Source organism: Prionailurus bengalensis, chromosome E2 (assembly GCF_016509475.1).
Source record: "Prionailurus bengalensis isolate Pbe53 chromosome E2, Fcat_Pben_1.1_paternal_pri, whole genome shotgun sequence".
NCBI classification, from domain to species: Eukaryota; Metazoa; Chordata; class Mammalia; order Carnivora; family Felidae; genus Prionailurus; species Prionailurus bengalensis.
The window spans coordinates 14,185,302-14,210,960 of NC_057352.1; the positions used below are offsets into that span (position 1 = coordinate 14,185,302).

General features: G+C 42.6%; 1 protein-coding gene and 1 long non-coding RNA gene across 2 annotated transcripts; one reads left to right on the forward strand and one right to left on the reverse strand.

The window, feature by feature from the left end:
- Window positions 1–5,718: 5,718 nt before the first annotated feature.
- LOC122494017 lies at window positions 5,719–19,597 on the reverse strand. The gene is made up of 2 exons (XR_006300085.1): window positions 19,500–19,597; window positions 5,719–5,900 (listed from the first exon to the last, which is right to left on the reverse strand). It is a non-coding gene; the product is annotated as an uncharacterized LOC122494017 (long non-coding RNA).
- Window positions 15,158–25,404, forward strand: LOC122494016 (cytochrome P450 2G1). Its single transcript, XM_043598851.1, has 9 exons — window positions 15,158–15,572; window positions 16,170–16,332; window positions 17,846–17,995; window positions 19,481–19,641; window positions 19,892–20,068; window positions 20,785–20,926; window positions 22,391–22,578; window positions 22,693–22,834; window positions 24,933–25,404. Exons 1-9 carry the CDS (start codon window positions 15,393–15,395, stop codon window positions 25,112–25,114), a joined length of 1,485 nt encoding a protein of 494 aa, XP_043454786.1. The 5' UTR covers window positions 15,158–15,392; the 3' UTR covers window positions 25,115–25,404.
- Window positions 25,405–25,659: the final 255 nt, after the last annotated feature.

Consider the following 25,659-nt stretch of genomic DNA (forward strand, 5'->3'; position numbering starts at 1 on the left):
TCTAGATCTCTTCATGTACCCAGGTCTCTCTCTTTGTCTGCGTTATCTCTGAGTGAGTGTCCCCTAACTCTACCTCTTCCCTCCTCTGTCTGTGTCTTTCCCTCCTGGGCTCTGTCTGTCTTGTGCCTTCCTCTGATTCCTTCTCCTTGCCACTCTGGGTCCCAGTTGACCCCTCCCTCCTGTCCTCTCCACCTCTCTCTCTCCTCATCTCTCTCTGACACACTCTCTCTCTGTCCCCTGCCACTCTTTCTCTTGCTTTCTGTCACCCTGAGCTTGCTTTCTTTGCTCCCTTCTTACTTACATATGTTCTTTGCCCAGATCCCTCCCCTTCTGACTCCTGCCAAGTAAGACGGGGCTGATTATGTAATTGTTTGTTATGCATACGGGCAGTGGGGAATGAGGAGGAGACCAGGAAGGAACATTTTCTTTCTTCTCGCCCTTCCTAGCTCTCTCTCTCTCTCTCTCTTTTTTTTTTTCCAGTCCACCAACCTGGCCTCATAGATGCTCTCCCAGCTCATTCTTCCTGCAGAGATCGGGTAAATGCCCCCCTCATCTGTAGGCAGAATAAAACAGTTCAGACCAGAAGGCTGAGGACAAAGCTTTTGAAGGACAAAAGCCTGCAGTCATGGGGAGCTTCCAGGAGGAGATAGACAAGCACTTGGGCTTTCCCTCAGCCCCTAGAAAAATTGCAAAACAATGCAAATGAAGTGTCAATGGAAACTGGAGAATCATCCAATTCAGCTGAGCTTGGGTCTCTGAGGACAGAAGGAAGGACGCCTGGCTTCCAGCCCAGCCCACTGACTTTGAGCTTCAGCAAAGGAGACAATGCTTTATTTTCTCCCTTCTTTCTGGGGACTCTTGGTCACCATGGTGCTCCTGAAAATTCTATAGGTCACTTCCCCACCCACCAGAGAAAAATAGTAAGCAGCTACCCTCCCAACACCCCCATTTCAGCAGCAAGGACCTCCACACCCCACTCATAGTCTCCCTAGTTCTTACCCCCTCTCTGATACATACCAGCTGGTCCCACCCCAAATCTTCCCAGGAGCCCCAAGCCAGTCACTGGTGGGAGATAGTTCCTGGAGGGGCAAACTGAGGTGCTAATAATCCTAACTCTGCCCCTGAGAGTCCTGTAACCTGGGCAAGCCTCAGCCTGTCCACGTGTAAAATGGAAATGATGCACAAAGACGTGAAGATCCATATGAGTGTGACAGTCAGGAATCTAGCACAGAGCTGGCACATAGAAGATGCTCAGGAATGGGCAGCCCCCACCTCTTCTCCCTGCTGGTCTAGCACCCACTGGCGGTCTGTGCTGTGGTCTATGACCTGCCACTGACTATAGTCTGCACTCAGCCCTGCTCAGTCTCTCTGCCCTCTCCAGTGTCCCCAGTTACAGTAAATTCCTCCCTGAGAAGAGATTTCAAAGGGCTGAGGACCCCAGATTAGAGAGAATTGGTGGTTGAGTGATAGTAATGCCACAGTGCTGACAGCTTTAAATACATCCAATCTGCACAAACATCCAGGTTTGGCAAGGAAGGTACTGTTACGGGTATCTCATTTTATGGGAATGGAAACTGAGGCTCAAAGAAATTAGGTGTCTTGTTGAAAGTCACACTCACCAATAAAGAAGCAGAGGCAGAGCCCAAACCTGGTTCTCCCTGACCCTAGAATATTCCGTGACCTTGGACCTGTTCTCAAAATTGGAGGGTGCAGACATGAGTGAGGAGGGGCTGGGCGGGGGGGGGGGGGGGGATGAAGACACAGCACTCAACAGTGAGCTCAGAGGAGACTAGAAGTTACATAAACTCCACACCTGTGGCAACTCCCACGTGGGATCCAACCCCCAGGATTTTAATCCAAAGGTATTCAGGTTACTGAAGAGGCTGAATCCCAGGATCTCTGATTCCAGGGCCCATGGCCAAGGACGGTTCCTTCTTCCTGGTAACATGGACATCTGAGAGGTCTTTACCTCTTCCAGTCTGCCACATGTCTGTCCTGGTGATCTTTGCCATCTGAAAGCATGTGAATAAAAACAGCAAGTTGCCCAAAGTGTTCATCTCTGCCACGTCCAGGAACCTGTCTGGGACCCCACTCACTATTCCAGACCTTCATAACAATGAGTGCATCAGCTGAATATCAACGGTGTTGTTTGCAGATTGTTTATCTTTTGTTTCCCTATCAGCTCCGAGTTAATCCCCAAGGCAGACACTGTTCATTGTTCCCCTATGTCCATTTACTCCTTCTAGCCCAAGACCATCCAAAGTAAGACTGCATTCCCCAGCCTCTCTTGCACTAGGCATGACATTGAGACTGTGCCCAAATGAGATATGGGGTTGAAGGGGTGATGTGTGACCACCTCCACTCCCGTGCCCCATTGCCCTGCTGGTTGGAATGCAGTCCCAGCGCATGAGATGGTGAGCTGGGAAAATCAAGGCAATGCCTTGGGAAATTGTGGAGTGAAAGACAGATGAAATCTGGGTTCTTAGCACTGGAGCTCCCATATCAGCCTCTGACTGCTGACACTCAAACGGGCGTGTCAGAGATATGTTATCTTGCATAAGCCACTGTTGTGTTTGGGTCTCTGATACTAACAGATACAACATTTATTCCGCTTATGACTACAACTGAACAGCCCTCGGCCCCAAATCTGTAGGAACCATACACCTCCAGCTTCAGAGAGATGTAGTACTCTAAGATCCATCCATTCATCCCTAACTACCCCCACACCATTTTCAAAAAGAATTTACCCCCCACAGTGGTTCATTCAACCTTCCCTTCATTCTGCCCATCAACAGGCATTCTTCCCTCCATTCACATCCAACCAGGCAAACCTTTCCAGTACCATCCATTCTTCTACCCTTTGTCCTCTTATACACTCATCCTACACTCATCCATTCTTCTCTCCTACTGGGCATCCATTTAGCCATCTATCCACTCTTTTGTCATTACGTCCTCTTATCCATCTATCAGTGCATTTATTTGTTCATCCTCCCCTTCACCAGTCCACACAACCTTCCGCACATTTGCCACCCTCCTACTCGCTAATCCATCAATCCACCCACATCCAGTGATTCTCCTCCATTTGTCCACCCATGCTGTTGTCCATCCTCCCAACCATTCATCCTCCTTTCCCTCATTCAGTCATACATGCTTCCATCCAGTCCTTGCCTGTATCCATTTCTACCAGCTTTGATCCTTCCCCCTCTCCATGTTGCCCTCATCAGGAAATTCCACACTGACTGATTCGCTTTCCCTCTTTTCCAGTGTGACCCTCTCCTTGAGTCCTGAGCTCTTTTTTGACTTTTTTTTAGGAGTGAAAAAGTTGGGGTCTGATCTCCTTGTCCAATTTTAGAAGAAAAGAGGAAGGGATTGGAAGGAACAATGAGATGGGCCCTTCTGGGGAGAAGGCACAGCAGGAAGAATCAGAAATGGGCTTCCAGGAGGTTCCAGATGATCCCGGCTGGGCTCTTCATCATCAATCATACACCAGTCTCATCCCACCACATAAGCTCACTCCCCATCACCGCCTGAACCAACACCCTATGTTCTCTACTCAAAGTCCTCTTGTCCTGGGTTTCAGCCTCCCAGGCTGCGAGAGACAGAAGGAGGGATGAAGAAGAAGGGGCCTCACAAGGATGTGACACAGGGACTGCTGTTGTCCCCGCCCCACTCTCCCTACAGCATGGCTTGCCATGAATCTGGGCACATGAAGGAAGGAGGGAGATCCTTAAAAGAAGGACCCAGACAGATCCTATCATGTCTCCAGCCCTGGTCTATGAGTAGGAGGAAGCAAAAACAGACATTAAGGTGCTAGCAGGTGCGACTGGTCAACAGGGAACATGGGAAGATCTTTTGCTACTTCTTGAGGTTTCTGCAGGATTTGAGGTTGGGGAAAAAGAGCAGATCCAAAAGGAGGCTGGCCTTCTGTTAGAGGTGTCCTAGGAGAGACTATGGTATGGGGTGCATAAAAGATGAGGAAAGGGATATGGTATTGTACTGGGTTGAATAGTATGTAACACCCCCATTCATGTCCAACCAGAACCTCAAAATGGAACATTATTTGGAAACAGGGTCTTTGGAGGTATAATTACTTAAGATGAGGTATACTAGACCAGGGTGGGCCCTAATCCAATGGCTAATGTCATAAGAAGAGAAAATAGAGACACAGACACGGAGAGAACACAATGTGAAGTCACTCATAGACACACAAGGAGAATGCCATGTAATGATGGATGAGGAGATTGGAAGAATGCATCTAGAAGCCAAGGAACACCAAGGACTGCCAGCAATCACCAGAAGCCAGGCAGACTTAAGGAATAATCATACCCTAAAGGCTTCAGAGCATGGCTGACACCTCAATTTTGGATTTCTAGCCTCCAGAACTGTGACAGAATACATTTCTGTTGTTTAAGCCACCTAGTTTGTAGTGCTTGGTTACAGCAACCCTAAGAAACTAATATGGAAATTATGGGGTCAGGCCTGAGAAGCTTAAACCACGTGGTCAGGGTCTTATCAAGTCTGGAGTGAATTGGTCTCCTTGGGAAGGTCTGGGCTTGGTGTTCCTGGATACAAGCTGGGGCCCCTGGCTGACTCTTTATAGGAAAGGTCATTAAAGTTCTTCTTGCCAGGGAAATCTTAATCCAGGGTCCATAACTAGGATTAGAGAGTTTCTGTGAAATCCTTAAAATAATGTGCAAGACCCCCTTAGCAGAAATATCCCTGCAATCCAGTTTGGATATAGGGTCATATTCAGTAAAACATGGTCCTGCTTCAAAATTAATTCAAAGTCTGTTAAAACGTGTAATTGTCTTTCTATCAGGACAGTAAGAAGAGCTCATGATGGAACGGAAATGACAGATGTCATCGTGGCAGAGACTGGTTAAGCATTCGCCAACGCTGTTTCTTTCTCCTGGGCACACAAGATTACATTTCCCAGTATCCCTTGCAGCTAGGTTAGGAGCAGGAACATCAGCATGAGCCTTGTATAAGTGAGAAATAAACCTTTTTGTGTTAAGATAATGAGATTTTGGGCTTGTTAGAGCAACTAGCTGAATAACTTGTGGAATCAAGCACGTAGCCCTTGGGATCTTATTAAAATCTCCTTTCTGAGGCACCTGGGTGGCTAGGTCGGTTGAGTGTCTGACTTCCGCTCGGGTCATGATCTCATAGTTCGTGGTTTCGAGCCCCGAGTGGGACTCTGCACTGTCATCCTGTCAGCACGGAGTCCACTTTGGGATCCTCTGTCTCCCTCGCTCTGCCCTTCCCCCGCTTGCACTCGCCCAAAAGCAAATAAATATTTTTTTTTAAATCTCCTTTCTTCTCTTCCTCAATTGATCAGCTCTTTGCAATTCTCTGAAGACACTGCCTCACCTCATGCCATTCCCTCACCACCATCTCTTCCCTCATCACTCTGTCCTTCATCGGCCACTCCCCTCATTTGGCCTCCATGCATACCTTATACGTTCCCCTGGGACTGGTGTTTCCACCAGAGTAGCCCCTTCAGAATTATAAATTATCTTATGGTCTCACTGTTTTTCTGATCGAAGCATTCACAAATCCACCCCTATTACCATTGTCTCTTACAGTCTACCTCTTTCCTCAGTTTTTTAAGTGGAATTGGCTGTGGTCAACCATTTCTTTTGTTTTCATTACCTATGCACATTTGAGTGTGGTGGAGGGTGGATTCACCTGAAAATAACCAGAAAAGAAAAAAATAACAGGGGTTTAAGTAAGATAATGTAATTCTCTTACATATTGGACACTTTCAGAGGTTGTCAGTGTAGGGTGCTCCACAGGGTCTGGCTCTTCTCTCTTGTTCTATGATGTGTGTTTTCCATTCCCAAGATCATGTCATGATGCAAATGACTGCTAGAGCTCCAGCCATCAATTCCACATCCCAGCTATCAGAAAGGGACAGAAATTCCAACAGTTAAATACTACTAATAAAAATATATTATTCTTACAGAAACTCAGAAATGTTTTAAGAATCTAATATTAGGGGTGCTTGGGTGGCTCAGTGGGTTGAGCCAACTCTTGATTTCAGCTCTGCAAGCGACTCTGTGCTGACAGTGCTGAGACTACTTCGCATCCTCTGTCTCCCTCTCTCTCTGCCACTCCCCTACTCACCTACTCACACTCTCTCTCTCAAAAAAGAATTAAAAAACAAAACCAAACCAGGGATGCCTGGGTGGCTCAGTCGGTTAAGCATCCGACTTTGGCTCAGGTCATGATCCTGCCATTTGAACCCCACGTTGGGCTCTGTGCTGACAGCTCACAGCCTGGAGCCTGTTTTAGATTCTGTGTCTCCCTCTCTCTCTGATCCTCCCCTGCTCGTGCTCTGTCTCTCTCGCTCAAAAACAAAGAAATATTAAAAACAATTAACAATATCAAGTCTTTAATCCATGGACATGGTAACTTTCTCCCTTTCTTTAGATCGACACCACAAAAAGTCAATGTAGTAACCATATTATTAAGGAAAAAATGCTACCAAATTCATTATACAGTACCACATACTACTACTACCATTTCTCCTCCTCCTCCTCATCTTCTTCCTCCTCCTCTTCCTCCTCCTCCTCCTCTTCCTCCCTCTTCTTCAGGTTTTCAACTACAACTTCAATTTCTTTAATCGGCATAGGGTCATTCAGGTTATCTGTTTCTTCTTTTGTGAGTTTTGGTAGTTTACATCTTTCGAACGATTGGTATGTTTCACCTAAACTTTCAAAAGTCCTTTTGACTTTCAAAAGTTGCAAAAGTCCTCTACTATCTTTATAAAAGATGTCTGTCTATTTATTTATTTATTTATTTAGAGAGGGAGGGAGAGAGGAGGAGCAAAGAGAGAGGAGAGGGAAAATCCCAAGCAAGATTTGCACTGACAGCTCCCACTGAGATCCCACAAACTGAGATCATGACCTGAGCTGAAATCAGGAGTGGAACACTCAGCCGACTGAGCCTCCCAGGTGCACCCCCTACTATCTTTTTTATGTCTGTGGATCAGTACTGATGTTCCTCTTTCATTCCTGATATTGGTAATTTGTGTCTTTTTCCTTTTTATCTCCATTAAACTGGCTATATCAATTTATTGGTCTTTTCTAAAGAATCAGCTTTTGACTTTATTGATTCCATTTCTTTTTCCTACTGTCAATTTCATTGGTTCCTGCTCTAATTTTTATTACTTCCTTCCTTCTCCTTACTTCAGATTTAATTTTTTCTTTCTTTAGTTTCCTAAGATGAAAACTTAGGTTATCGATATTAGATCTTTCTTCTTTTCTGATATATGCTTTCAGTGTTACAGAGTCCCTGTAAGCATTATTTCAACTATATCCCACAAATTTTGACTTTCATTTAGTTCAAATATTTGTAAGTTACATTTGCGACTGTCTGCTCGACAGATGGATTATTTGGAAGAGTGTTAATTTCCATTAATTTTTTACTTTTTAAAAAAATTTTTAACGTTTATTTATTTTTGAGACAGAAAGAGACAGAGCATGAACGGGGGAGGGGCAGAGAGAGAGGGAGACACAGAACTGGAAGCAGGCTCCAGGCTCTGAGCCATCAGCCCAGAGCCCGACGAAGGGCTCGAACTCACGGACCACGAGATCGTGGCCTGAGCCGAAGTCGGACGCTCAACCGACTGAGCCACCCAGGCGCCCCTCCATTAATTTTTTAAAAATCTTTATTTTTGAGAGAGAGAGAGAGAGAGAGAGAGAGACAAAGTGCGAGTGGGGGAGGGTCAGAGAGAGAGGGAGACACAGACTCTGAAGCAGGCTTCAGGCTCTAAGCTGTCAGCACAGAGCCCGAAGCAGGGCCCAAACTCAAGAACCGTGAGATCATGACCTGAGCCAAAGTTGGACACTTAACCGACTAAGCCACCCAGGTGCCCCTAATTTCCATTTTAAAAACATATTTCCTCTTATTAATTTCTAGTTTAATTCCTTTATGGTCCAAGAATGCACAATATATTATTTCTATTCTTTTTAATCTGTTAAGACTTGCTTTATAGCCAAGAATTATAGCCTATCTTAGTGAGTGTTTCATGTTTATTTGAGAAGAAAGTGTGTTCTGCTATTGTTGGATGAAGTCTTATGGATGCCAAGTAGGTCAAATTGGTTCATGGTACCATTTAGGTCATCTATAACCTTACTTATTTTCTTCCTTTTTGTTCTATCAATTATTGGGAGAGGAATGTTGATGTCGCCAACTATATTTGGGGATTTTTCTCTTTCTCCTTTCAGATCAGTTTTTGTCTTGTATATTTTGAAGCTCTGTTATTATATAATATGTTATTATATTAATTAGGATTGTTTTGTCTTCATGAAGAATTGACTTCTTTTTTATTATGTAACATCCCTCTTTCTGATAATTTTTTTTGTTATGAAATCTACAGTTTAAATCAAAATTAATATAGCTATTCTAGCTTTCTTTGAATTAGGCTTTCATAGTATATCTTTCTTCATTATTTTGATTTTTTAATCTAGGTCTTTATATTGGATACGGATTTCTTATAGACAACATATAGTTGAGTCTTGCTTTTTTACCCAATCAGGCAATCTGTGTTTTTTCATTAGTATATTTAAATTTTATTTTATTTTATTTTATTATTTTTGAGAGAGAGCACTCATGTGCATACACACACACACACACACACACACACACATACACACACACACACACACAAGTGGGGAGGGGTAGAGGGAGAGGAGGCGAGAGAATCTTAAGCAGGCTACACACTTAGTGTGGAGCCCAACACAGGGCTTGATTCCACAACTGTGAGATCATGACATGAGCTGAAATCAAGAGTCAGATGCTTAACCAACTGAACCACTCAGGTGCCTCTTTCATTAGTATATTTAGACCATTGACATTTAAGACCATTGACATTTAAGCTGTATTTGGATTAAAATTTACCATCTGCTAGGTGTTTTATATTGGTTATATTGTTTTTTCTTTCTGCTCTGATTTTAACTGAGTATATTTTATGATACCATTTTCTTTATGCTTGTGACATATTATTTATACCTTTTTAAAAAAAAAAAAAGTTTAGTGGTTGCTCCAGACAATATACAATGTTAAATTGTAGGTCTTTATTTTCAAATAAAACTATACCATTTTATGTGCAGTGAAAGGACCTTAAATGGTATATTACTAATTCCTCCTTCCTATCTCTTATGCCATTGTTGTCATATATTTCACTTCCACATATGCTATAAGGACCCAATACATTATTACTGCTTTTGTTTTAATTTTTTTTTTCAACGTTTATTTATTTTTGGGACAGAGAGAGAGACAGAGCATGAACGGGGGACGGGCAGAGAGAGAGGGAGACACAGAATCGGAAACAGGCTCCAGGCTCTGAGCCATCAGCCCAGAGCCTGACGCGGGGCTCGAACTCAAGGACCGCGAGATCGTGACCTGGCTGAAGTCGGACGCCTAACCGACTGCGCCACCCAGGCGCCCCAACTGCTTTTGTTTTAAATAGTTATTTGGGTGGCAATTAAAAGCAAAAAGCAAAAATAAAAAAATGCTATATATTGAAATTTTATTTATTAAATTTCTAACTCTCTTCATGTATTTTGTAGATACAAGTTTGTCCTTAATCATGTTTTTCTGACTGAAGAAATTCCTCTAACATTTCTTTTTTTTTTAATATTTATTTATTTTGGGGAAAACACAAGTCAGGGAGAGTCATAGAGAGGGGGACAGAAGATTCAAAGCAGGCTCTGCACTGACAGGCTGACAGCAGTGAGCCTGATATGGGCTCAAACTCATGAGCCAAGAGATCATGACCCAAGGTGAAGAAGGACGCTCAACCACTGAGCCACCCAGGTGCCTCTCCTTTAATATTCCTTTAAAAAATTTTTTTAAATGTTTATTTATTTTTGAGAGAGAGACAGAGCATGAGCAGAGGAGGGGCAGAGAGAGAAGGGGACACAGAATCTGAAGCAGGCTCCAGGGTCTGAACTGTCAGCCCAGAGCCCGTCATGGGGCTCGAACTCACAAACCGTGAGATCATGACCTGAGCCAAAGTCCGATGCTTAACTGACTAAGCCACCCAGGAGCCCCTTCCTTTAATATTTCTTATAAGGATAAGTATGGGGGCAATATAACCCCTTTCCCCCAGCCCTAGTTTGTTTTGTTTTGTTTTGTTTTGTTTTTGTCTATGAGAGTCTTTATTTGCCCTTCATTTTTACATTTTGGTAAAATATATGTAACATAAAATAAACCATTTTCATCACTGTTAAGTGTACAGTATAATGACATTAAATACAGTCACAATGTTGTGCAACCATCACCACTATCCATTTCCAGTTTTTTCATCATCCCAAACTGAAACCATGCTCATTTATCCTTTACTTAACAAATGATTTTTTTTAAGTTTTCTTTTTTTTTTTTAATTTTTTTTCAACGTTTTTTTATTTATTTTTGGGACAGAGAGAGACAGAGCATGAACAGGGGAGGGGCAGAGAGAGAGGGAGACACAGAACCGGAAACAGGCTCCAGGCTCTGAGCCATCAGCCCAGAGCCCGACGCCGGGCTCAAACTCACGGACTGTGAGATCATGACCTGGCTGAAGTCGGATGCTTAACCGACTGCGCCACCCAGGCGCCCCTTAACAAATGATTTTAATGTGAGTTTAGTTGACACACAACATGACATTAGTTTCAGGTGTACAATATAGTGACTCAATATGTTTATATATTTTGCTATGCTCACCACACATATAACTACCATTGGCCACACATACATCACTATTACAATTTCTCCTTTACTTTTGAATGATGTTTTCACTCAAAAGTATACAGAATACTGTATATAGAATTCTTGATTGACAGTTTTTTCTGTCAACACTTAAAAGATGTCACTCCATTTTTTTCTTGCTTACATGATTTCTTTTTTTTTTTTTAAGTTTATGTATTTATTTTGAGAGAGAGACAGGAGGGGCAGAGGGAGAGGGAGAAAGAAAATACCAAGCAGGCTTTACGCTGTCAGTGAGGAACCCAATGTGGGACTCAAATTCATGAACCATGAGATCATGACCTGAGCCAAAACCTAGAGTCAGACGCTTAACTGACTGAGCCACCCAGGCACCCCTCTTGCTTGCATGATTTCTGAGAAAAGTTTGTTTGTACTTATCCTTGTTCCTCATAGGTAAGGTGTATTTCTTCCTCTGGCTTCCTGCGAAGTTTTTTCTTTGTCTTTGGTTTCCTGAAGTTTGAATACAATACACTTACATGTGGGCTTTTTGGTATTTACTCAGTTGGTGTTCTTTGAACTTCTTGAATCTGTGGTTTGGTGTCTGTCGCTACTTTTGGGGAAAAAAAACTTGGCCATTCTTTTTTGTAATATTTTCACTGTCCCGTTATGTCTCTCTTCTTCGTCTTCTTCTGGCATTACAGATATGCACACGTTACACCATTTGGTAGAGGAAGGTTTGGAAGATGGGGGAAGAAAGAAAGAAGAGAGAAAAGACAAAATGAGGGAAGCAGCGAGATGAGAGAGAATCAAGGAAGAAAGAAGGAAGATAGGGAGGAGAGTCTTCAAAAGAGGGAAGAGAAGGGAGAAGGAGGATAGAGAGAGAAAGAAATGAGAAGAAGGGGGGGGGGATGGAGGGAGGGGAAAAGTGAAGGGAGACAGGAAGGAAGAGAAGAAGAAAATGAGGAAAATAAAGGAAGGATAATTCTCAAAATGATAAGAACATAATTCTCAAAGTAGATATACACGTGACAAAAATTATTTAATCCATTAATGAGGGAACCAGATGTAAACAAAGCTGGTTCAAAAGACAAATGAAACACTAGGATTTTTTTATAGGAAAAAAAAGAAGTTCTGAGTTAAACACAAAATTACTACTGTCTGATTTTATGGCATTATTATTTTTTTAAATTTTGGTGGAGGGTCACCATCTCTACCAAACAGAAAAGATAGTCATCATGACTTAGCTGTTTGGCAGAATTGTAAAAACCTTGGACCCTGGTTAATTGTGTAAACAAAGTAACATTCCAATTTTGGAATGAGATTATCTTTAAATGGACCCGTTAGAAAGTATGCCTAGCTTGACATGAAAAAGTCCTATAATCATTTTTTCTTTATTAGATTGTTTTTGAATAATTTCTGAATAATTTTTCTTAGCAGAAGAAAAGAAATTCAGAAGCCCCATTTACTATCCTTCCCATTCTCCAATAGAAAAATGATCCCTACACCACAGTCACCATCTAGAATGTGGTTCCTAAGACTTTACAAGTTTATTTTGGTTGTGAAGGAGAGCAACAGGTATGCACCAGCTTCCTGCTGCTGCTGAAAACATCCAGGAGGAGGTGAGAAGTCATTCTGCCCCTCTCCCCACAATTCCTCCCTTCTCTAAAGCTCATCTCCACTTCCAACTGGAAGAACCCACAGATCACCGAAAGCTGAAAATCATAGAATTCCAGAATCTCAAAAATTAGAACGGATTCTGAGAACCACAGAATCTTAGAAAATTGCCAGCTTGGGGCGCCTGGGTGGCTCGGTTGGTTAAGCATCTGACTTCAGCTCAGGTCATGATCTCGTGGTTCATGGCTTTGAGCCCCGCGTCGGGTTCATGGCTTTGAGCCCCGCATTGGGTTCTGTGCTGACAGCTCAGAGCCTGGAGCCTGTTTCCAATTCTGTGTCTCCCTCTTTCTCTGCCGCTCTCCTGCTCATTCTCTCTCTCTCCCTCTCTCTCTCTCTCTAAAATACATAAACATTAAAAAATAAAATTTTTTTTAAAATGCCAACTTGGAGAAGTTGTTTATCTCAGTCTTGGAACGATCCCATAAAACACCTCCCATAATGGGTCTTCTTAGATGATGCATGATGATCTCCCAGACACTTATCTTGCCTCCTTTAAAAAAAAAAAAAAATCAGTTCTAGGCATTCTCCCTTCTACCACAGCCAAAAGCGATTTCTCCAGATTTCCATGTCCTTTCTCCACTCAGCTTTTCCTGGTCCTGGCTCCTTGACCAGTGGTGCTGTAATTTTCATTTTAACTAATTTGTTAAGTACTTGCTGTGTGCCATAACTCACTGAATAGTCCCAAACCCCAAAATATCAATACAATCATTTGTACCATTTTCCAGATGAGAAAACTGAGGCACAGATACTGTCCAAGGTGTATTCAGACAATCTTAGGATCATGCTATTTTACAACCATCTAATCATGCTAAAAACCTCACATCGGCTGAGCTCTTTATTCTGTGGCAAACTTCAAAAATCCTATGAAGGAGGTACTCATGTTATCATATCCCAAATACAGAGGAGGAAGGCTCCAGGAGGGAGAGGCTCACTTTCCTAAGGGTTTCATGTCAGTCTCCAGACCCCTAGAGTGTTGCCTCCCGTATGCCATTATCCACGTGCCCTGCCTTGTAAGCTGCTCATTTGGGTTAGAAGGTATCCTGCTTGTTAGGCACACAACTCAGTGCCTGGCACAAAGATGACAATAAATAAATAATGACATCCCTGGTAGCATCATAGCATGTCTTGGTCCCAGAAGGAGGGGCAGATGGCTAGGCATAAAAGGATCCAGGCTCCATTTCATACACACACCCTGTGAAGCTCAAATCATTGTTTCTCCATTTCACTTTGCTCTGGGTGTTTCTCTGTCTCCGTATCTCTTTGTTTCTTTGACTTGTCTCCCTGACCATCTCTGCCTCTGAGTCAATGGTTTTTTGGTAATGATTGAGAGAGGAGGAGAGAGAGGGAGGGGGTGCTAGCTCTCTAGGTTCCTCTTGTTTCTTCTTTCTTGGCCATGTTTCTCTTTCTCAGTCTCTAGGTCTGTCTTCTGAAGCTTCCTTGTTTTTTTTCTGATTGTCTCTCCTTCTCTCTGTTTCTTTGAATTTCCTTTGGTCTCTGTGTCTTCCTTGATACCTATAGTTGACTCATTCTCTGTCTCTCTCCGCTCTATTTTGATCTCACTCTGGTTCTGTTTATCTGCACCTTTCTTTTCTCCTTTGTTTCTCTGCAGTCTTGGTCTCTATCTTGGCACAATCTGCCTGTCCATGCATTTCTCTGCAGTTAATTTTCCTCTTTAACTTGCTTGTACCGTTTAGTTCAAGTGTCTCTCCTCCTGGCTTCTTGCCTAGAGTGGGATAGTGAAGGGGGCTGTTCTAAGGACACTTTCTCTTTTCCTGTCTGAACAGAAAGACCAGACTCAACCACCACCATCACAGACAATTAATTAAGGGACTATTCCCGAATGGGTGTAAGTGTATGTGTGTGGGGGGGGGGGAGGAGGTCAGAACGGAAGGGAGAAGCCAAAACTGTGAGGGTCATAGGAGGCAGCCTACAGCTAACTCTTACCCCACAGAAGACATCCTGATGGCCCATAGAAGATCCAAAAGGTGGTGCACTGGGAGTCACTCAGTTTTCACAGAATCCCCACCACTTCTCTTGGACACAGCATACCTCAGCCCAGCCAGCCAGGTCTTATTCCAAAACCTGCAGGTTCGCTAAGGGATTTATTTTCCAAGTCTGAGAATCTGGACACATGAGAAGGGCATTTGATTTTGTTTAATAACATGTATAGGTAGGATATAATACCCAGGAATTTTGTTTCAGAACAGTAAAGAAGATTGGCAGGTATTTGGTACAAAAAGTGCTGAAAACCGTTTATTTAGATAAACAGACAGCAGTCAGTAGGCCATGTTTCTAGAGGTGGGGCTCAGAGGTGGCCTCTATATCTTAGACTTTGAAAATAAATGTGCACACACAGACACACACCAGCAAAGTCCTGCTAAATCAACCCAAGTAATCTTTGATTATTACCATTTAGCAATGGTAGCACTTTGAGTAGAAACAAGAGAACTTGTTGAATAAAACCCTTTCAACTGAGTTATTTCTTTTGCTATTCCAAATCTTCATCTTACTGTATTTTTTTTTAATTGATGAATTAGGGTCTGGCAAAGAGAAAGGAGTCATCTTTGTTCTCTACCAAGACTTTCTAAGACAGTGTGATTACCCTATTTTTGACAGATAGGGAAACTGAGACCAAGAAGGTTAGGCGCCCTACCCAGTGAAGAAAAGGTGGAGCTGAAATTTGAACGCAGATTATCTGATTCCTAAACACGACAGCCTAAAAATGATGTTCAACTGCCTCCCATATCCTACCAGGACATGTTGAACTAGGTTGAGCTGGGGGACTGGAAATATAAAGAAAGAGGGATGGCCCCATTGGATTTCCCTGGGTGAATTCAATCCACCTTTATTCAGGTGGGTGATTATAGGTTATATAACCACCCTCCAGATAAAGCAATATCCTCTCTAATGGCATCCCTACCCGGAAAACTTGAATCTCAGGGTGTTCAGATTTCTGCACAGCTGATTTTCCAGAACATATTTAAGAAGGATCTGGTGCCCTGGACACAACCCTTCAACCTGGCACCATGGAGCTGGGAGGGGCCTTCACCATCTTTCTAGCACTCTCCTTGTCTTGCCTACTTATCCTCATTGCCTGGAAAAGGAGACACAAGGGGGGGAAGCTGCCCCCTGGTCCCACACCAATACCTTTCCTGGGGAACCTGTTGCAAGTCCGTACTGATGCCACTTTTCAGTCTTTCATGAAGGTAAGTCTGACTACTCCTCTCACAGAGCCAAAAGCAATGAATTCCATAGAAACATGTATAACCTTCTAATGTCCAAAACACAGACTCTTGGAAACATAGACTTCATAAACCTTAGAATACTGAAATTGCAGAATCTTAAACTCTTGGAAACACAGACTCCTGGCACACTGGAACTTAAGACTCTCACAATCTCAGGACTTTGGAATCACAGCACCTTACACCCTTAAACACAAGAACTCGTGCTCTCTGATGATCTTAGAACGTTGACACTCAGTATCATGAAATCTTAAGGTTCTAGAAATTAAGCATTGCAGATAGAGAAGCATAGATCTTGGAGCTTAGCTCACCCAGGTCCACCATTTTACAGATGAGGAAACTAAGGCTTATGGAGGTGGGGGGGGGGGGTGTCTTACCCAGGATCACAGGATCCAAGGCATCTGTGCCTTTTTCTCAATAGTCCTTCCAAGCCCAAGACTCACTTTTATCTGTTATTCCCACATTTATGTTCCCTTGAAATTTCCACCCCTAAAGTCCTTGATTGGTCTATACTTGGTGCTCCAGATAGCTCCTTCCTCTTATGTCTTCCTTCACTCCTAGCTCAGGGAGAAGTATGGCCCAGTCTTCACTGTGTACATGGGTCCACGGCCTGTAGTTGTTTTGTGTGGACATGAGGCAGTGAAGGAGGCCCTGGTAGACCGAGCTGATGAGTTCAGTGGCCGTGGAGAACTGGCTTCAATAGAGCGAAACTTCCAAGGTTATGGTAAGTAACAACAACAACAAAATGATTATGCACTCCCTATGTCCCCAGTTCTTTGATAAGTGCTCTACATGAATTATTACATTGACTCCTTTGAGAGAATATTAATGTCTTACTAATTTTGCAAATGAGGAAACTGAGGGTGAGAAAGGTTAGGTAATATCATATAGTAAGTGGTAGAACCATTTTGTTTTGAACCCAAGCCCTCTGATTCTTGAGTATCAGCCCCATTACTTTTGTTTTTAATGTGTATCCACTGAAGCCCTTATAGCCAAACTTCTTATTTCTCTATACATATACACACACTCAACCCATAGATCTCTGCCGCCTCCATTTAAGTAGATATCTTTTTAGTGTTATCTATACACCCATCTCTAACTGCCCACACCTTTCAATTCCAAGCTCTGTCATGCTCTTCTTTCCATACTTCCTTCTATCCATCCATCCACATACATCTCCTTCCATTTATCCACTTTTCCATTGACCCATACATCCACCAAAAAATCCATTTATTAATTAGCCTTTCTTATTCTTTCTTTCTTTATTTTTTTAGAGAAGAGAGTTCATGAGCAAGAGAGAGGGGTAGAGGGGGAGAGAGAGTCTTAAGCAGCCTCCATACTCAGTGTGGAGCCCAACAGGGGGCTTGATCCCAAGACCCTGGGATCATAACCTGAGCTGAAATCAAGAGTCAGATGCTCAACCAACTAAGCCACCCAAGCATCTATACAAATATCTTTCTATCCAATTTATCTAGACATCTATGAATTAACTTTCCATTTACCCCTCTATCCATCATTCATCCATTCATTCATTAATCTTTCCATCATTCACTCATCTATTAATCTTTCCATCCTTATATCTTTCCAACCAATTTTACTCTTATCTCAAACTATCTATTATTAACTCTTTATTCATCCATTGAGCCTTTCTCCGTTCATCAGTCATTCCAGTCAAAGGCTCTTCCTTCCATTCATTAATCCACTGAAATAATTCATTAAGTTTCCAAACATTAATTCATCAATCCATGCATATCTAGTAATTTCTAAATGTTTCTTACTAGAAGGGAATTCCTTTTGTGTAGGTATATTGATGCACAGGTGTAAGCTTCTGTGTATATGCATGCTTATGTCTAGAGAATCCAAATGGTATGAGAAAATAGAAGTAGTCCCCCATTCCAGGATATTGTGTATGGCATTCTATCTGTACCTCCCTCCACATTCCTATGCATCCATCCAGTTATTTATCCTGTTTTGGGTTTTTATCCTGTAAGAAACTCTCCTTCATCTCCCCCAATCATTGCCAGCCTAATTTCCTTTCCCTCCATCTCAATCCTAGACTGTTTTTGAGGTCCTGTAAGGAGGGAACCACAGTCTCTCCATCAAGCCTAGGAAGTTGGGAGGGGCTTCCTTGAGAGCAGAGTCTAGAGCTTTCATAATTTATCCCAATCCTTGTGTATCACAGAGTTGGACACAGGAAGGGGAGGGGAGGCAGGAGGCTGACATTGAGATTCTGGCAGGTGTAGCTCTGGCTAATGGAGAACGATGGAGGATTCTCCGACGCTTCTCCCTGACCATTCTTCGGGACTTCGGGATGGGAAAACGGAGCATTGAGGAGCGGATCCAGGAGGAGGCTGGCTTCTTACTAGAAGAATTACGGAAGACCAAGGGTATGGAGGTCACAAGGGGCAGGGCTACAAGATGACTGAATGGTTATAGAGAGCTCAGTCGTGAGAAGATGGGCCTTGGTGGGAGAAAGCTCTAGAATGGGAAAGGATGAAAAAGACTAAGGGTTCACTAAGATTTCCAGCCAGGTTCCATGTTAAAAGTTAACCTGAAAGACCCTTCAAGACCACTTGTGCAGAAGCTTTAATCAGTGGATCTCAAGAATTTTATGAGCTCCTGAAATCATATGCAGACTTTTACAATGTGTAAATTAGCACCTTTTTCTGGTGACAGGATCAAATTTAATTACATATATCTGTATACATATAACACATACATACAATTGTTATAAAAACATAACATAAATTTTTACCACCCTAACCATTCCTAAGTGTACTTTTCAGTGTCGAGTATATTTACATTATTGTGAAACAGATCTTTAGAATTTTTTCATCTTGCAGATCTGAAACTCTTAAGCCCATTTGATTATATTTTTTAAGGAGTCTGATCCCTGCCCCAAAATAAGGTCTGGAACCAATGGGATTTGGAGAAGAAAAGACATGGAAGCTAAGAACTACAAAGATGAATAGATAAGAGATAGATAAATTTCTCAAAATCAGAGATTTTTCTTCTGGGTCTCATGGATGCTAAACAGTCTACATAAAGGCTTTGAACATTCATGTACCCCCAGAAATTATTTGCAAAATTGTGTATTTGTGACTATGAAGCGTTGTATTGGAGAAATTGTCCCCCAATCCAGCATCCTGTTTTATTTTTTAATTTTTTTAAATTATTTTTTAATGTTTATTTATTTTTGAGAGAAAGAGAGAGAGTATGAACAGGGGAGGGGCAGAGAGAGAGGGAGACACAGAATCAGAAGCAGGCTCCAGGCTTTGAGCTGTCAGCACAGAGCCCGATGTGGAACTCAAACCCACGAGCAGTGAGATCATGACCTGAGCTGAAGTCCGATGTTTGACTGAACCACCCAGGCACCCCCAGAATCCTATTTTAAATGGTGCAGCTGAGGCCAAGGGAAAATTTTTCTTAATAGCTCAAATGGAGTCATTGATAGAGATACACAGAATTCAGCCATCCTTTTTTCCCCTAATGTGTCCCATACCACAACTTCTTTCCCAAATCTGTGACTCTACAGCACAAACACAATTAATTAAATACTAGTGCCAAAAGGTGATGATTAAACTCCACTAGTATTTTCTGAGTACTTACTACATGCAGGGACTGTGCTAAGCATTTCACATGGATAATTATATTGAAGCCTCAGGTTTAGTGGTTACTAAACCAATTTGCAGACTGGGAAATCTAGACTCAAAATACAAAAAAAACAAAACAAAACAAAACAAAACAAGACAAATGAAGTAACTAACACGTGCTATGAACCAGTGGAGTCAGGACTCATATCTGTGACTGAATGATTCCCCATCCCATGCTCCTAATCATTGCCTCTAACATAGACAATTTCTATCACCCAGGTTCCCCCATCGAACCCACCTTCTTCCTGAGCCGCACTGTCTCAAATGTCATCAGTTCTGTCGTCTTTGGAAGCCGCTTTGACTATGAAGACAAGCAGTTCCTGAAGCTGCTGCAGATGATCAATGAGAGTTTCATTGAGATGAGCACACCCTGGGCCCAGGTGCCCACCAGCCACCTCCCTGCCCATCCCCAATCTCAGTTAACTAAGCATCTGCCTATACCTCGCTTAATCCTCCCCACATCCCAGGGAGGCAAGTATCAATATGCCCTGAGTCTCCAAGAAGCAAATGGACTCACCCAATCCTCAGACCCAGTGCTGGATGTTCAGCCTGACTATCTGGCTCCAGACACAGGCTATCCTGACCCCAGGTGCCCATTGTTGACAAACCCTCTTTGCCTATTTCCCACAGCTATATGACATGTATTCTGGAGTCATGCAATATTTGCCAGGAAGACACAATCGCATCTACTACTTGATAGAGGAGCTCAAGGACTTCATTGCCTCGAGGGTCAAGATCAACGAAGTATCTCTTGACCCACAAAACCCTCGGGACTTCATTGACTGCTTCCTCATCAAGATGCACCAGGTACTTCTTCCCTTTTCCCCAATCATTTCCTCTCATTATCTTTAGCCTATAAACTGCAACTTTAACCTATAAATGTGTTATAGACAAAAGAGAAAGTATTGTTTCACATGGTTGACTTTTATTTATGGATGAGATATAGAAACTGTAAAAGCATACATAAACTCTTACACCTTTAAAATAAACTTTGAATCTAAAAATTTTAGGAGCAATGAAACCTAAAACCTGATCCCTTTTAAATCATTTATGATTACAACTACCAGAGACTCACAAATACAGACAACCAGTCTTTACAGTCTTAGAATTTGAGAAGCTTAGACTTTTAAGTCTTTAAGCATGAGTTTAAACTTAAAAGTCTTCAATATGTAGAAATTTAACTTCTGTATCACAGAGTCTTAGAATTTTAGAAACATATATATTTTTTATTATACAAACCTCAGCACTTGGAAGTTTACAATTATATAGCTTAATGTCCTAGAACTTTCAAATCTCTACTTTTTTCTCCTCCTGTTCCCCTCACTGTCCACTCCAACCGCACTGGCCTCCTCCTTGTTATTTCTCTAACACACCAGGCACCCTCTTGCCCCAGGAACTTTGCTTTGGCTATTTCCTCTCCCAGATACCCACTTAGTTTACCCATCAGTTGTGTTTTCACAAAGGGAGAAAAGAAGAAGATAAAGACAGAAGGTAATTCGATTTCCTATCCCTCTCGTTTTCAGGATAAAAATAATCCCCACACGGAGTTCAATCTCAAGAACTTGGTCCTCACCACTCTCAACCTCTTCTTTGCGGGCACAGAAACTGTGAGCTCTACACTACGTTATGGATTGCTGCTAATGATGAAGCATCCTGAGGTGGAAGGTGAGGGTCCACTTGAACTGCTTACCTGGTGACTCCCACTCCCAACAGAGAAGAAGACGTACACTCAATACTTTATAACCCCATAGCTTTACACTCTTCACACTTCAGAATCTCAGGATATGGAATCTCACAATCTCTGGCTTGGAAGGCCATTTAATTGAATCTTCTACTTGGTGCCTATGTTAGTTTCCTATGGCTGTCATAATAAATTAACAAAAACTATTATCTTACAGTGCTGGAGTTCAGAAGTTCACACAGGTTTTCACTGGGCCAAACCAAGGTAGAATCAGATTCCTTGCTTTTTTCAGCTCTGAGAGCTGTATTTCTTGCATTCCTGGGCTCATGACCCTTCCTCCATCTTCAAAGTCAGTAACATAGCATCTTCAGATCTCTCTGCCTCAGTTGTCCTATCTTCTTCTCTGACTCTGACCCTTCTGCTTCCCTCTTATACGGACACTTGTGATTATATTTAGGGCCAACCTGAATAATCCAGGATAATCACCACATCTCAAGATCCTTAACTTAATGATGTCTTCAAAGTCTTTTTTGTCCTATGTGGTAACATGCATGGGTTCCAGGGATTAGGAGGTAGATATATTTGATGGACATTATTTAGCTGACTATAGTGCCAGAATCAGACAGACTCCATCTCCAACAAATTGCAATCTGGTCTGGTTGGGTAACTCTAGCGATGAGGAACTTATTCCTTGCTTAAGGAAAACCCCTAATTTTGGCCTCTCTCCCTTCTAATGCAGTTCAAAACAAGCCAAAAAACTTTTTTCCTCATTATAGATGATGGGAGAGATTAACTTGATTCCACTCAAACTTTTCTAGTCTCTCCTCCATTGTCCTAGTCATGTTTTACTAATCTAAATAATCACATATTTAATGGACACCTGCTATGTGCTAGGTGCTGTTCTAGTTACTTGCATACTGGATTTTATGTAAATTTTACAACTCTGTGAACTTGGACCATCACACCCATTTGGAAGATGAAGAAACAGGCTCAGAAGATAAAGCCATTTGCCTGAAGGTCACTCATCCAGGAGGTGCAGGGAGGGGTTACTGCACCAATGGTGTTCTTAATTCCTGTTACATAATTGCTGTCACTTGCTTCCATCTTATCCTCGTTATGTATTGTACTTTTTTCCCAGTCTGTCAAAAGTCTGTGTATGAAAGCCCATCTGGGATGGGGACACTGCCCTGCTCATTCGTGCTTTCAAAATAAATACCAAACATCCCAGTGGGCACTCAAGGCTCCAGACTGTGTGCCTCCCAATGGTCTGACGAGTATTTATTAACCCCACCAATGTGTGAGGTGTTAAGAATAAAGGGGCAATGCAAATACACATGGTTGGCTCCCTCAGGGTCCACAGGTATTAAAGATACAAACCCATAGCCTAGCCTTGGCTTTTAGAAACACGCCCTGTGTCCTTGTCTGCTTTGTTTTCTGGCCCCTTCTAGCCAAGATCCATGAAGAGATTGACCAGGTGATTGGACCACACCGAATCCCAAGTGTGGATGACCGAGCCAAGATGCCCTACACAGACGCTGTGATCCATGAGATACAGAGACTGACAGATATCGTACCCATGGGTGTCCCCCATAATGTCATCCGGGACACTCATTTCCGAGGCTACCTTCTGCCCAAGGTGGAGTTGGGTTCATTGTTACCCTTTCTTCCTCTACCCCACCTATCTCTCCTCCTGGTACCCTGCTCCCATCCTCCAACACTGATTTCTCATAACTTCCCATTTTCATCCCAGGGCACCGATGTGTTCCCTCTACTTGGCTCTGTCCTCAAAGACCCCAAATACTTCCGCAACCCAGATGCCTTCTATCCCCAACACTTCCTGGATGAGCAGGGCCGCTTCAAGAAGAATGAAGCCTTTGTACCTTTTTCCTCTGGTAGGTTTCTATGGCCTGAGTTCACCCCAGGAACATGCTAGATGTGCCCCCCCAACCATTGGTCTGTATTTGACATTCAAGTCTGAATGGAAGTTGAAGGCTATTTCCCAGAATCCCAGAATCTTGGAATCATAGGATATTAGAAGCATTGACTCTGATAATTAGAAAAGGAGTAGCACTAAACAGAGGTCAGCAAACTCTTTTTGTTAAGGATGGAATAAAAAATATTTTAGTTTTTACCAGCCATATTGTATCTGTCTGAACTATACAGTCTGAACTACTCAACTGCCCCACTGTCCTGCAGAAGTGATCACGGACAGTACAAAAATGCATGAGAAAGTCTGTGATGCCAAAAACCTTTATTTATGAAATTTGAATAGACATAGAAATTTAAATTTCATTGAATTCACATGTCACAGAATGTTACCTTTCTTTTGATTGTTTTCAACCATTTAAAATGTGAAAATCATTCTTAATTTTCTTAAAGTATATTTTTTAAATTTTTTAATGTTTATTTATTTTTGAGAGACAGAGAGTGACAGAGCATGAGCATGGGTGGGGCAGAGAGAGAGGGACACACAGAATCCAAAGCAGACTCCAGACTCTGAGCTGTCAGCACAGAGCCTGATGCAGGGCTCGAACTCAGGAGCTGCAAGATCATGACCTGAGCCAAAGTCAGACGCTTAACCGACTGAGCCACCCAGGTGCCCCTGCATTCTTAGTTTTCTTAAAGAACAAATATTCAGTTGAGTGAATTTGAATATATAATTGGATTTATTAAGTGATTTGTAGAAATGGAAGGTCTTTATAGGAAGGAGGGTGGCCAAGAAGTTATTAGCAAAGGAAAAGAAAGGATTGTTTCAGGCAAGGTCACCTTCCCCTAGGGGAAAAGCAGGGGGCCTTATTAGATGAATTACCTCATTTTCCTTTGGGGGATGGAGAGGGTACATGTGACAGCTCACCTCATTGGAGTTGATCAAACAATTTCTAACTGGTTAAGACTCCATTTCGGGAGGGGAGGTTAAAACTGCCATTAGGTTAGATATTGAGCCTGGTTTGATGACTTGGCCTAACATAAGTGATTCCATTTTGGGCCTGTGGTTTTCTTTTTAATAGTTTACAGGCAGTACAAAAATAGGCAGCAGGTGGTTTTGCCTAATGAATAGTAGCTTGTGACCCATGACATACTAGCTTAGAATAGTATTTTAAGTATAAACCACATTGAACCTGGAGTCAGTGCTGTGGTTAGGAAAGAGGACCCCACCCCACCGTAGAATCATGGGGCACCTGGGTGGTTCAGTTGGTTGAGCTTCCGACTCTGGATTTTGGCTCAGGTCATGATCCCAGGGTCATGGGATATAGCCCAGCCACTGGCTCTGCGCTGAAGGTAGAGCCTGCTTAAGAGCCCCCCCCCACCCCGCTCTCCCCTCTACCTTTCCCTAGCTTATGGTTGTGTTCTCTCCCTAAAAAAAAAAATAATAATAATCTCATAGTTCTCATAATCTCATAGTTCGTGAGTTCAAGCCCCACACTGGGCTCTGTGCTGACAGCTCAGAGCCTGGAGCCTGCTTGGGATTCTGTGCCTCCCTCTCTCTCTCCCCCTCCCCCGCTCACTTGCACGTGCTCTCTTTCTCTCTCAAAAATTAAAAAGAAAAATCTTTAAAATGGAGATTCATTTCTCCAAACTATTGGAAGAGTGACCAACAAGTAGTAAGCACTCTTAAGTGTGAGCTTTCTTTTCAAAAATTTTTTTCCTCACTAGTATCTGGCACCTAGTAGGCATTTGATAAAGCTTTGAGAAATTGAAATGCACAGAATCTTCAAATTCAAGGATTTTTTTAGAACCATTCCATCTTGGGATCTGGTGGAATCAAACCATCAGAGAAGTAGCTGCCACGTGTTGAGCCCCCCTATAAATGGCAAATCCAAGCTGAGCACTCTCTGTAAGAGTCTTTATAATAACCCCACAAAGTAGGTATTATCATGACCCAGGGATGCTGAGCAGGGTCAGAAGGGTGATGGGGCCAGAAAGCTCCCCACACCCTTATCATCCCAGTGCAGATATGAGCCAACTTCTCGCCCTCCCCTGTGCCCACAGGAAAGCGCATCTGCCTGGGCGAGGCCATGGCCCGCATGGAACTCTTTCTGTACTTCACCTCCATCCTTCAGAACTTCTCTTTACACCCGCTGGTGCCGCCCGATGACATAAATATCACACCCAGGGTCTCAGGCTTTGGCAACATCCCTCCGACCTATGAGCTCTGCCTCAAAGCCCGCTGAGCGCCCCCTATTGGGCGCGAAAGGAACCGTGGGAGAACACAGCTCTTTCCACCGGTACAGGTGCACCACCTCATCTCTAAATTCTCCCAACAGCTCTAAGAGAAGGTACTATTCCTACTGTCATGGCTCTGCAGGTCAGTGAGGGTCACCTGCAAATATTGAGCTGTGTATCGGCTGCATCCAGTAGAAAAGCAATGCGCTGTCCCAGATTTCAGCAACAACCTGGAGTATTTGCGTTCTCACGTTCCCCTCCACCCTCATTTCCCATCTCCACCAAATTCTTGCTGTAGATTCTATGTCTTCATGTGTAGGTGTGCACTGGTAGTGACCCAAATGTAGTTCACCAATCTTCTCCCTGATTATCATCTCCCAAATAAAATAAAATAAAATAAAATAAAATAAAATAAAATAAATGCATTCAGAGTATCAAGACTGTTGTGTGTAGCAGGCTTCTTGTGTGTTGTGTGTGCTATCACTGTAGGACTTCGAAAACAACTTAAAATGACATTTTATACATCCCTGTTATTCTTTTAATGTTTATTTCT

What these genes read in the sequence shown, in the direction of transcription:
- LOC122494016 (XM_043598851.1), top strand. Translation starts at nt 15,393, where the DNA reads ATGGAGCTGGGAGGGGCCTTCACCATCTTTCTAGCACTCTCCTTGTCT. An exon ending in AGAATTACGGAAGACCAAGG is followed by an intron (nt 17,996 to 19,480) that starts GTATGGAGGTCA and finishes TCTATCACCCAG; the next exon opens with GTTCCCCCATCGAACCCACC. An exon ending in GAAGCATCCTGAGGTGGAAG is followed by an intron (nt 20,927 to 22,390) that starts GTGAGGGTCCAC and finishes GGCCCCTTCTAG; the next exon opens with CCAAGATCCATGAAGAGATT.